General features: G+C 38.6%; 1 protein-coding gene across 1 annotated transcript; it reads left to right on the top strand.

Moving 5' to 3' along the window:
• Nucleotides 1–422: 422 nt before the first annotated feature.
• On the top strand, nucleotides 423–5,287 carry LOC136209971 (1-(5-phosphoribosyl)-5-[(5-phosphoribosylamino)methylideneamino] imidazole-4-carboxamide isomerase, chloroplastic). The gene is made up of 8 exons (XM_066001610.1): nucleotides 423–726; nucleotides 829–890; nucleotides 1,133–1,340; nucleotides 1,553–1,638; nucleotides 2,994–3,095; nucleotides 3,357–3,490; nucleotides 4,496–4,544; nucleotides 4,915–5,287. Exons 1-8 carry the CDS (start codon nucleotides 609–611, stop codon nucleotides 5,089–5,091), a joined length of 936 nt encoding a protein of 311 aa, XP_065857682.1. The 5' UTR covers nucleotides 423–608; the 3' UTR covers nucleotides 5,092–5,287.
• The last annotated feature ends 7,247 nt before the right edge of the window (nucleotides 5,288–12,534 follow it).

The raw sequence follows: 12,534 nt of genomic DNA, 5'->3' as shown, positions 1-12,534 counted from the left end.
ACAAATAAAATAATATTAAATTTAAATATTTGTGAACTCGCACAAAACTATATAGTTTTCTACAAAGCTAAAATTTATTCATAAATGTTCTCATCGAGTCTGTTCGCAAGCTTTGGCCTGCTCAAACTCGGCTCATTTACGAACCGAGACAATAAATCGTGCTCACGAGCGGTTCGTTTACAAGTCGAGCCGAGCTTTTATCGAGCCGGCCACTAAGCTGTTCATGAGCGGCTCGGCTCATTTATAGCCCTAATCCTGGTAGGTAACGTCATTATGGGATAAATTTCAAGAAATTTATTCTGTTTTTTAAGTTTAGGATTACGAAGAAAGTAAGATTAAAATTGAAGGACCATGAGCGTAATTTACACAGAAAATAAGTATTGATAATAGGGGCAACCTTGTAATTTCAGGAGCGGGTTTGAATACCCAAGTCGAATCAGAGAGTTCAAGCCGCCCTTACCTTCGCCGGTGTTACTCTGGCAAAGGCATCCTTCGAGGCTGTTGCGATTTTCCGATTGGACTTTCTTCCTTTTATAAGCAAACTACCTCCTGCCGTTCAGTGAGTCGTCGGACCTTGAATCTTCTTCAATTGGACGGCATTGGGCAGGATGAGAACCGGCAGCCTCCGTGCTACTTCTTACACCTGCGGTTTCAATTCACTTGAAAGGAACTTTAACTCTCGAAAGCGCTGCAAATCGATCATTTCCTTCCCTTCATTTGACTCCAGTATGTCTGCTTTCTCTCTGGCCTGATCCTATTATTACTTCCCTTGGGGTTTTCATTTCGTGAACACTGATTTTCATTTTCATTTTCATTTTTATTTTGTAGGATCTTCTCGCTTGTCTATTCAATGTGCTGTTCGCTTCCGCCCTTGCATAGATATACACAAGGTATTGCAGCTTTTCCTCTTATTCCATTTTCTAATTATTCATAAAGTTGGATTTTTGAATATCAGCATTGTCACTAGATTAATATGATTCATTTAATTCATGAAAGAACTACTTCATTTTAAAATGTACAACTAGAACAGGATAACTTCTTTCTTGAAAATCCTAGTTCTATGTATTCATTCTACTTCTCCTTCAGTTGAACTTCTTGAGATTAATTTTTGTAGTCGTTTGATTTCTATTAGGGAAAAGTGAAGCAAATTGTTGGGTCTACCCTTTCTGATTCAAAGGAAGAAGGGACAAATCTTGTGACAAACTTTGAATCAGATAAGTCAGCAGGGGAGTTTGCTGATTTGTACAAAGAAGATGGGTTAATGGGAGGCCATGTGATCATGCTTGGAGCTGATCCCCTGAGCAAAGCTGCAGCTGTAGAAGCACTGCATGCTTATCCTGGTAGGGTATTTAACTGCTTTCTGTTTTTGTTTCTCTGGTACATTTGAAATATTATGCTTCTAGCAGTCTTAGGATGCCAATTAATATGAATAGCTAATAATCTGTTTCCAGTAGGAAGATCAAGCCTGACATTTCACATTGTTGATCATACTGAGATTTTAAATCCAGATTTTTCCTCTGCTGAACTTACTGCGAGGATTGACATAATCTAGGTGGTCTGCAAGTTGGAGGTGGTATCAACACAAACAATTGTTTAAATTACATAGAAGAAGGAGCCAGCCATGTCATTGTAACTTCTGTACGTTATTACCTTCTACATTGCTTATTGAATTTATATATCATTTCTAAGTTCATGTTTTCTAAATTTCGTTGACATTCAAATCAAGCTATGATTATGTTTCACTCTTTATTACCTTGCATCCTTGTTATTGGCATCTTTTTGGCCTATGCAATCATACCGTGCAGTGCATTTGGCTAAGAAAAATACTTACATGGGAATATTCCACTTCTGAAATCTAAAGGGGTATTTGGTTGGGGAAAAAAATCACATAAGTATCGGGATGAGGATAACATGTTTTCTTTCCTATCGTTTTGTTAAACAAAAATAGTTAGGGAATGGGAATTCCATTCTCATAAATATTGGAATCAGTGATTCCCCTCTAAGTACATGGTAATCAGTTTTGATTCCCCTTGGAATCAAAAAGGAAAAACGCGTTTCCTATCTCTAAAACTGACTCCATATTTTCCATGAACATTACTATTTTTTTGGTGTAAATTCAATTTCTTCTGCAATTTTTACCTTCCAACTCTTTCTTTTCTTTTGTTATCATGTACTGCGTCCTTTGCATCAATGGTAAACTATAGAATTAAAACTGCAAATACTCTACCTGCAACTTGAGGGCGAGCCTTGGCGTAACGGTAAACGTTGTTGTTGTGTGACCGAGAGTTCACGGGTTCGAGTCTTAGGAGCGGCCTCTTGCCAAAAAAAATTGGCAGGGGAAGGCTTGCCCCTAGTACACCCTTGTGGTGGGACCCCTCCCCGGACCCTCGCTTAGCGGGGACGCGTAGTGCACGGGGCCGCCCTTTTTTACTCTACCTGCAACTTCAATTTCAAAAACATAAAAGAACAAACCAATCTTTGAATTCAAAACAGATAAGACATCAATATCTTATAAACTCATAAGCAAATATCAAGAAATTAAAACTATTTGTTCAACTTAGTCCTTAATATAAACCATCAAACTTACTTACCCCTTGCAAAACATATAGAAATACTAAAATGAGAGTTTGCTAATTATTATTATTATCATCATCTTTATCATTATTATTAGTTTTGTTTAATTTTTTTTGTTATTATTTAGACGGACATATTTAACAATTTTGCTATTGATTCCTAGTCCGCCATTATAGAACCAAACAACATTAAGGTAATCGGATTCTGTTTCGAAACTGAATGAAATAAAAGAAATAAATGGTATTTCGGTTCTGATCCCAATTCCAATTCCAATTCTGGAGTTTGAACCAAACACCCTTAGTAGTTCAAAATCCTGTCTGACCCTTGCAGGGGTTTCTTGGAAATAACATGATTTTTTATGTTCCTTTCACTATCTTGTAATTTTTCTTAATGTTGAAGTTGTTACTTTTCTCTTGCAGTATGTGTTTAACAATGGTCAAATGGACCTAGAAAGGCTGAAAGATCTTGTCTGTGTTGTTGGAAAACAGAGGCTTGTGCTGGACCTTAGCTGCAGAAAAAAGGTGTGAATCCAAAATGAATTGAGGGAATCTTGGGTGGGGATCAACATTTTCGTTGGATGGTATTCTTTATTCTGGTGGTACTCACTCATTAATGGGATGCAAGATGTCGAATTGAGTCTAGAGTTTTGCTATAGTTTTGAACTTTTAAATAATTTAAGACATAGGATTCTAGTATGTATTCTCTTTTTGAAGACTTGAAAGGTATCTATAGTTTCATCTACTACCTTTTATAGCCATGTATTAGTTGCTTCTGACGTGCAGGAAGGGAGATATGCAATTGTAACTGATAGATGGCAGAAGTTCAGTGATGTATATCTTGATGAGGAAGTATTAGAATTTCTTGCAAACTATGCAGATGAGTTTTTGGTACATGGAGTTGATGTCGAAGGAAAAAAGTAAGCGCTCTAATCTTTTATTATGCAATTCAAAACTATTTTCCTTTAAATTTCTTTACCGGCTTGCAGCTCTTTGACTACTCCCTCCCTCCCTTCAACCCTCTCTCTTGCTTCATGAGGCAGAGAATAATTATCCTCCTAATTCTTTTGTACTACTAGTCAATATCTGGAAATTAAATTTTAGGGATAAAGACCAAATTTAACCCTAACGTTTTTAAGGGAAGCGCAGATTTAGCCTTAACTTATGAAATGGTGCAATTTTAACCCTAACATTTCCAAGCAAGTCCAATTTTAGCCATAACGTTATCGAAAATTTGAATCAATTTATCAACAAACTTGTTTGGAAGGTCCCATGTGACTGTTAAACCAGTTTTTTCAAATCTTCTGTAGCGCAGGGCTAATATTGATCTTGCTTGAAAACGTTACTGTTAAATTTGCACCATTTCATACGTTAGGCTAAATCTGCACTTCGCTTGAACGTTAGGGTTAAATTTGGCCCTTATCCTAAATTTATAACATGGGCACCAAGTGGTTGTGAAAGTTGTATACAATAATGGTTTTGGTCATTAATTTTTAAGCTATGATAATAGGGTTATGAACTTGCTTAGTTATCTTATTCCCTAAATGGCTGAAATTGCGATCCCCCTCTGGTTAACTCATATTTTTAGGCTTTCTGTCTGCTGTTTAGGTAGGTTAAGGTATAATATCACTCGGTCTCATAAAATTCTAAATCTTTCATCATGAGAACTTTTCTTAAACAAAATCTCTCTTTTTCAATTTCAACAGCGTCACTCCTCACAGTTATTACCTTCCATTTTCAAATCTGGTTCTTTTCATCTTTTTGTTTTTCCTTTATAACTAAAAGAAACACCATTGGTACACGAAATATCAGTGTCATTGTTCTTCATGACTTTAGGCATGATAAAAGATACCATGCAAGAATTTGTTTTTCTTAATTTTGTTCCAATCAACTCAACGTTAACCTTATCTTTAAAAAAAATGTAGGCTTGGAATTGATGAAGAACTTGTGGAATTGCTTGGCAGACAGTCACCGGTTAGTAACATACAATTTCTACAATATTCTTGCATTGTCTTCTTTATCTATGTCTACGATTATTTTGCTGCCCTTTAATCATCAGTTGATATCACTGATCAAAATTAGCGTTGACATATTGTAAACAAACAATATAGCCAAAACTTAGGAACGTTATAGAGTATCAATGAGCCTTAACTTGCCACTTGTAAAATAATTTTGCTCTCAACCGCGGCTATTGCTTTGTAGGTCTTACGGCCATGCTGCCTAATTCTTAAATAGAACAATGATTTGCAATTTCTAGTTGGATATCGTTTTACTATTGTGAAACATAGCTATCTTGCTTATGTTATGTATTGTTATGTTGATGTATTGTGGTTTTGGGTACCAGATTCCGGTGACTTATGCAGGCGGTGTGACAGTAATGAATGATTTAGAGAGAATAAAGGCTGCCGGAAAAGGACGGGTGGATGTGACTGTAGGCAGTGCTCTTGATATTTTTGGCGGCAACTTACCGTACAAGGATGTTGTTGCTTGGCACACTCAGCAAGAGGCGTTGACAGTTTAATTCGTTCTAATGGTTCTGTTCTTCTTCCTTCTAACTGGTTTACATTGTTATGTTTCTTTTGCTTAAATATCTTTGTTTTAGCTGTTTCTTCAATGCATTTTGTTGATCCTAGTAAGATGACAATTTCAAATTTGTTTAGTTTTTGGCAATGGAAACAAAATTGGAGGAAAATGAAGATGAACGAATTTTTGTTGTCTATGTACTTCTGTTCATATGCATCGTAGTCACTGAAATTTGGAGATTAGTGAACTTCATTTTATTATATGTGAAAGTCTTTTCCAACGTCATTGTACGTTGATATGGTGTATAATGAAGAATGGACCTCGAATGGTTCTCAAAGGCCTACTAATCCATAATGTGAAAGTCTAATGGTTTACTATCTTGTAGGTCACTGGAAGCAGTATTCAGACACGGCGAACCCTTTCTGATGCCTAAGTTAGTATGAGAATACAAAGCTTGTTGAGAATGTAAATGAGTTTTAGTATATAGAATTGTGTACTTTCCTCTTTGAATTTGGCTCCTATTTATAGACATTTGAGCTTAGGCTTGGATACACGTGTCATCACCATATTGGTCCAGAATCTAAATTCATGTACCAAATGGCTTTAGCATGTAATTGAGGTCCGAAGCCATTTTACTTGCCGTTTCTTTTAGGAACGTTTGGGGACCCTAGATGGGCCGGCCCAAAAGTATGGATTAGTGGGCCTTTGAGAACCATTCGAGGTCCATTCTTCATTATACACCATATTAGAAGCCCCCCAAGTTTGTTTTGGAACCGTTCTTTAGGACTTCCTTGGTTAATGAACCATCATCATTACAGCTACTTATCGATGACATCAGCTTGCTAAAATAATCCTTCTAGCTATCCCCGCCGTTTTGAATCATTATTTTTCATTAGTGGTTCAAAACTCTTCAAAAGATCACTGCTTCATCTTTCTTCAACTTTAGACTAGAAAAAAGCTTTCATCTTCATCTCTGATGTCTTCGATCAACTCGTAAGTTCCTATTTCGTCATTTGAATTTGATTTTCATGGCACCTTGTGCTGCAACCAAGAAAATGCGCAAAACCAAAGCTTCAAATCCTACCCAAAATCCTCTTTCGGAAGATGAGGAAGCCAAGAAACTCAAGAAGATAAACCCCAGGGTTCCTAACCAGCCTTCATCTCTTACCCAGAAGGATTTGGTGGATCTTAGGAAACAATTTAGGTGGCTTAATTCAATGACCATCTCTCTTCTCGGACCAAATGAAAGAGCCCATCTTCCTTCATCCGAGTTGAAATTAGGAACCTTTTCCCAGTTTCTAGAATGGGAAATGGCCTTTCCTCTTCCGGAAGGTGTCGTTTCGGTTTTGCAAGAGTTCAACATTAGCCCTTGCCAAATTACCCCGAATGCCTAGCTAGAGTTGTTAAGTTTCAATGAAATATGCACAGATCTGGGTCTTGATCTTACTGGTCCATTCTTTCGGTTTTACTAGAAACCGATGAAGAAAGAAGACGAGGATATGATATACTGGAAGTACAACTCTAAACGTAGGGGCTTCATTAAAGACAAAGTCCAGAGCCATAAGGATTTCAAACCGAAGTCGTTCTAGATGGAACCAAATGTTATGAATCCCAATAACCCTTATGCTTCACATGGGTACCCTTTTCCTACTAAGTGGAATGCCGATCCCAAATCTTCCAGCACCTGGAAATCAGAACGTGCCTTAATGGTTGTTGAAAATACATCCCAGCTTCGGATTGAAGCCTACAAATATGATTGAGATTACAAAGATATGCTTAGGGTGCTTCAAAGTCGTGGCAGGACTTGCTTTTACTCTCGTAACCATGGGATTATCTTTCTAAAAACTCCAATGTTTAATTTTGCTGAAGGTGACTTCTCAATTTAATTTTTGATTTTGTCTTCGAATTTCTTTTTGCAGGCCATTCTGGCCATGTCTGTTCGTGATACCATGCTAGCTCGTTTGAAAAAGATGGAGAAAGAGCAGGAAGCTGCCCAAAAAAGTGAGGAGTCGAATTCCGAACATCGCCCCCTAGTGATTGAAGATATGGGCATTTCCCAAACAAAGACGAAGCCCTCCCCAGCTCAAACAAAGCCGAAGCGATCTCCTTCGGTACCCACAAAACAAAAACCAAATGCCACTCCTTCGGCCGCTATGAAACCAAAACCGATCCTCATTGCCGAACCGATTCCTGTTGCGACTTCCAAGCTAAAAATAAACCAACTTGCTTCAATAGCTCCAAAGCCCATTACTCCCGAATGTGTCATCCCTTCGCTTGGACCCTTTGGAGGATATTTCCCGTCTTTCAGTAATGCCGAAAGATGCAGAATACTTTGAACAACTTAGTGTCCTTTTTGCTTTCCAGGAAGTTCTCAAACGGAAAGCTGCAGTAAGCATCTTTAGTTTTTCCTTTCGGCGATTGACTTAAGTTTCCTTTACCTAATGAACTCCTCTCTCTCTTTCTTCCTTTTTTGTTTAAAACAGGATCAAGCTGTTACCACCATTTTGGTAGAGCAATATCGATCAACTGCTGAGAAGTATAATGAACAACATCAACAGCTGCAAAAATAGATTATGGTGAACAAAAAACAAGCTGCCAGCCTAGCTTCTTTGAAAAAAAAGAACTAGCCGAAGCCAAAAAAGAGGTTGAAAGAGAGAGAACTGAAAAGGTTGATGCTGAGAAAAGAGAAAAGATTGCTCTTCAAAAGGCTAAAGACGTAGATGACCTTAACAAGATTATTGGAGAGAGGGACGAGACCATTCGAAGACAACTTTATACTCTCCAGAATCTTCAAGCTAGCCATAACCAACTGGAGAATAAAAAAACTGCTGATCAAGACAAGTTTATCCAGTTTTCAATTGACTTGAACCTTCTTCATGAGAAGTGTGGAAGTCTTGAACTCCTACTGGCCAAAGCTCATGAAGAAGCGGATGCTGAAAAAGGCCGAATTGATCTTTTGAGGAAAGGCATAAAAGTTGCTTAAGAATCCAATTCAGCTCTTCGCGCTAAAATGGAAGTACTCAAAGAAGATCAGTTTTTAAATGTCGCTCTCTTTGGTCGTACCATTTCTGAACTCAATGAAGAGATGCAAAGAACAATTGAGCAAACGAGAGACTTAGGACTTAGTCGTTCTATGAAATTTAGAGTTCGGTTCCTCCGTTTTCTTCGGGAAAAACACCCCGGAGCGGATTTTGACTTTTAGGTGAGTGTGTTCCCCCCGGAAGATAATGAGCATGTGCCTGAAGCTCCTTTTCCAGGGGAATTCCCGAATCCTTTTTGACTTTGCAATACTTTTTTATTGTGTTATTTTGTTTTGGATAATTGATCTTCTTTAATTTCATGATCTTTAATCAGAATGTGCTTTTGCTTAATGATTGTTAGTAGAACCCTTTTAGCATGCATATGATTAGCTTTAATTTAATCAATAAGAAATTCCAATTACAGATGTTAAAATTGATAGAAAAGCATACTTCATTTAATAGACTACTTGAAAAAGTGGGATTTTACAATGTTGACTGAGTTTACAAAATGAAAAGAATTAACAAAGCATGAATCAAACTATCTTTATAATAGGTTTACTGATAAAACTTTCTCAATGTGACCGCCTTCCATTCAATTCTCGAAGCTTGTAAGTGTGAGTGTCCACGCACTCTTCTATCTGAAATGGACCTTCTCAATTTCTCCTAAGCTTTCCCTTGTCCTGCCTGGATTGTGAAGCTTCAGCATTCTTTATGACTAAATCCCCTTGGAAATATTGTCTAGGCCGAACCTGTTTATCATGAGTTGCCTTAATTTTCTGCTTATAAGCTGTTGTTTTAATAGCTGCTTGCTCCCTTTGTTCTTCTAAGTAATCCAGCTTCTATCTCATTCTTTCTTCATTATCTTCTATCGAATGGTAAGTTGCCATTGGGCTTAAACTTCCAATTTTGACCGGAACAAAGGATTCAGCTCTATATGTTAAAGAGAAGGGTGTTTCTTCGGTTGCTGCTCGTGGAGTTGTTCTATATGCCTATAAGACATGATGTAACTCATCCACTCACGAACCTTTTGCCTTGCCCAATCGCTTTTTTAACCCTTGGACAATGGTTAGGTTCGTTACCTCAGTCATCACATTGCTTTGCGGATGCGCCACCAAAGTGAACCGAAGCTTGATATGTAAGGAATTGCAAAAATCCCGGAATGCCTTGCAATCGAACTGCTTCCCATTGTCTGTTATAATGGTATGTGGTACTCCAAACCTGCAAAAAATCATCTTTTCTACAAAGGTTATAATTTGAGCCGAAGTAATGGAAGCCACTGCCTCAGCTTCCACCCATTTAGTGAAATGGTCCACAACAACTATCAAGAATTTCTTCTGGCCTTTAGCTATTGGGAAAGCTCCAACAATGTCAATGCCCCACGTTGCGAAGGGCCAAGTTGGCTGGATTACTCTAATTTCCGAAGCTGGCGATTGGATAATTGGTGCAAATTGTTGACATTGTACACATTTTTTGAGTAACTCTGCCGCATCCGAAGCCATTTGAGGCCAGTAGAAACCTTGTAGCTGTACTTTTCTTGCCGAAGTGTCCCTACCTTCATGTGCACCACAAATTCCCTCATGAATTTTCTGCAGAATCAATTTTCCTTCATTGAAGCCTATGCATTTTAACCATGGCCGATCAAATGACCTTCGATATAAAACGCCTTCACGAATATCTCCCAGACTTCCTTTGGATTTTTGCACTCTCAACTTTATCTTCAAGTAAGACACCTGTGACAAGATAAGTGAGAATAGGATAGAACCACTCAGAAGACTCATCAATAGCCATTACTTCCATTTGATCGATGCTTGGCGAAAGAATTTGCTCAATTCGGCAAACACAATTCTTTGACCCATCTGGAGTCGAAGCCAGCTTAGCCAAATAATCCGCTTCTGCATTCTCTTCCCTTGGAATTCATTGAATTTCCAAGCTTCGGCCTTCAGCCTTGCCTTCCTGCAACAAATCCTTTACCAATGCCAAATATTTTTTCATTGAATCGGTACAAGTTTCAAAGTTTTCAGTCAACTGGCAAACTAGCAATTGTGAATCACTTTTCAAAACTGCCCTATCAGGCTCGATGATGTTTAAAATTCGCATCCCCTGCAACAAAGCTTCATATTCGGCTACATTGTTCGAAGCCATAAAGCCCAATGATGCCATATACCGAAGCCTTATCCCTTGAGGACCTTGCACGAAGACTCCAATTCCAACTCCATCTTTGTTAGAACTTCCATCTACAAAAATCTCCCAAACCTTTGATATACTAGAAACCAAGGTTGTATCCTTCGGAATTTCAATCAAGAAATCGGCCAAGGCTTGAGCTTTGAATGCTTTCCTTGGCTCATACCTGATGTCAAACTCAGTGAGCTTTAAAGTCCACTCTGCAATCCTTCCTGAAGCCTCAGGTCTCTGTAAAACCTCCTGAAGCGGCATATCCATTCGTACCACTATTGAATGCCTCTGGAAATAATGTCTGAGCTTCTGAGGTGTAAATACCACTCCAAATGCCAGCTTCTCCAACTTTGGATACCGAATCTTAGCCAATCTCAGCACTCTACTTACGTAATAAACTGGAAATTGCTATGAACCTTCTTCCCGAACCAAAACCGTACCTACCGACTCCTCTGAAATGTTGATATACAGGTATAAAGTTTCTCCTGGAAGAGGTCTGCTCAAGAGTGGTGGTGTGGCTAAGAATTCTTTCAATTGGTCGAATGACGTTTGGCATTCGGCAGTCCAGTTGAAATTTTTCATTCCTTTCAAACTTTTGTAGGATGACATACACCTTCTAGCAGAACAAGAAATAAACCTCCCTAAAGTGTTTATTTTCCCATTCAATTTCTGGACATCATTGACTTTCTTCGGTGGTTCCATGTTGATGATTGCTTGGATTTTATCCAGGTTCGCCTCAATTCCCCTTTATGAAATCATGAAGCCCCAAAACTTCCCAGATGAAACTCCAAAGGTGCATTTTTAAGGATTCAACTTCAAATTGTGTTCTTGCAACGTGGCAAAAACCGTAGCTAAATCCGCAGCGTGCTCCTCAACCGAACGGCTCCTAACAATCATATCATCCACATAAACTTCCATTTTGTCACCAATGACATCTCCAAATATCTTGTTTACCAGCATCTGGTAAGTTGCTCCTGCATTCTTCAACCCGAAGAGCATCACATTATAACCATAAGTCCCTTCATCAGTTCGGAAACAAACATTGGCAATATCTTTGGGATTCATAGGAATCTGATGGTACCCTGCTGCAGCATCCAAAAGTGAATAGATCGCATATCCAGCGGTTGAATCGATCAGAATATCAATGCAAGGTAGAGGATATGAATCCTTCAGACATGACTTGTTTAAGTCAGTGAAATCAACACATCCTCCACTTTCCATTCGCTTTTTTCACTAATACTACATTAGCAATCCCCTCGGTATAAACCACTTCCTTAATATGCTCACAATCTAGCAGCTTTTTCACTTCAGCTATAATTTCTCAACTTCTGCTTAATTGGTGTGGCCCCCTTTTGAATATTTAGCGAATGCATCATTAGATCTGGTGATACACCCGTAATATCAGTAGGGCACCAAGCAAAAGCCTGGACATTTGTCTTCAAAGTCTCAACAATGTCTGCCTTCGGTTGCTCAGGGATTTTCGAAACGATTTTGACTGACTTTCATTTGGCCAGCCAAACCGTTTCCAAGTCACCAATTGATGTTGTTTGTTCATGCTCCTCTACCACATGATCCTGTGTTGGCTTCATTTTTAATGAGGTCAAGTAGGTTTCCTGAGCAATCACCTGATTTCCATGAGCTACTGCCATGCCTTCTTTTGTTGGGATAAGCCATGCTAAATGGTGAATAGATAAGGCTCTTGTTGATTCGGCCAAGAGCGATCGCCCTATGATGATGTTTTATGGTAGCACCGAATCAATAACCAAAAATCCTGCTCTTGAATTCCATTTAACTGGACCATCCCCAATGGAAATTTTCAAATAGACACTTCCTAACAAAGGCACAGAGTGACCAGAGATTCCTACCAATGGTGACATTGTAGGAACCAATCGATCATGATCAAGCTTCAAAGCCTCATACGCCTTTCTTGTTATAATGTTCACAGGGCTTCTGGTGTCAATGAAAACTCTTCGAACCTTATACTCTCCCATAATGGCCTCTATCACCAAAGCATCGTTATGTGCTTGTCGATTAAAATTTCCAAAAGAGAAATCTTCTCTTGAGCTAGAAATCCTCTCTTTTCCCTTTTCCAGTCTTCGCCTCTTTGCCGAATGATCCTCACTAGATCTTCCAGTAATCATATTTATAAACCTTATTGGGGCCCGATCACCTTGCTGTTTTTCTTTCGGTTCTCTGACTTTGATAGCGTTTTTGAGAAATTTGTCTAGCTTTCCATCTTCAGCCATCTT

This window comes from Euphorbia lathyris, chromosome 10 (assembly GCF_963576675.1).
Source record: "Euphorbia lathyris chromosome 10, ddEupLath1.1, whole genome shotgun sequence".
In the NCBI taxonomy this organism is placed as follows: Eukaryota; Viridiplantae; Streptophyta; class Magnoliopsida; order Malpighiales; family Euphorbiaceae; genus Euphorbia; species Euphorbia lathyris.
Note: the sequence above shows the minus strand (reverse complement) of the source record. Positions and strands in the feature narration are given on the sequence as shown.

Coding starts and splice junctions, on each gene's coding strand:
- LOC136209971 (XM_066001610.1), top strand. CDS start 609: ATGAGAACCGGCAGCCTCCGTGCTACTTCTTACACCTGCGGTTTCAAT. Junction 891..1,132: donor CTTGCATAGATATACACAAG/GTATTGCAGCTT, acceptor GATTTCTATTAG/GGAAAAGTGAAGCAAATTGT. Junction 3,096..3,356: donor ACCTTAGCTGCAGAAAAAAG/GTGTGAATCCAA, acceptor TCTGACGTGCAG/GAAGGGAGATATGCAATTGT.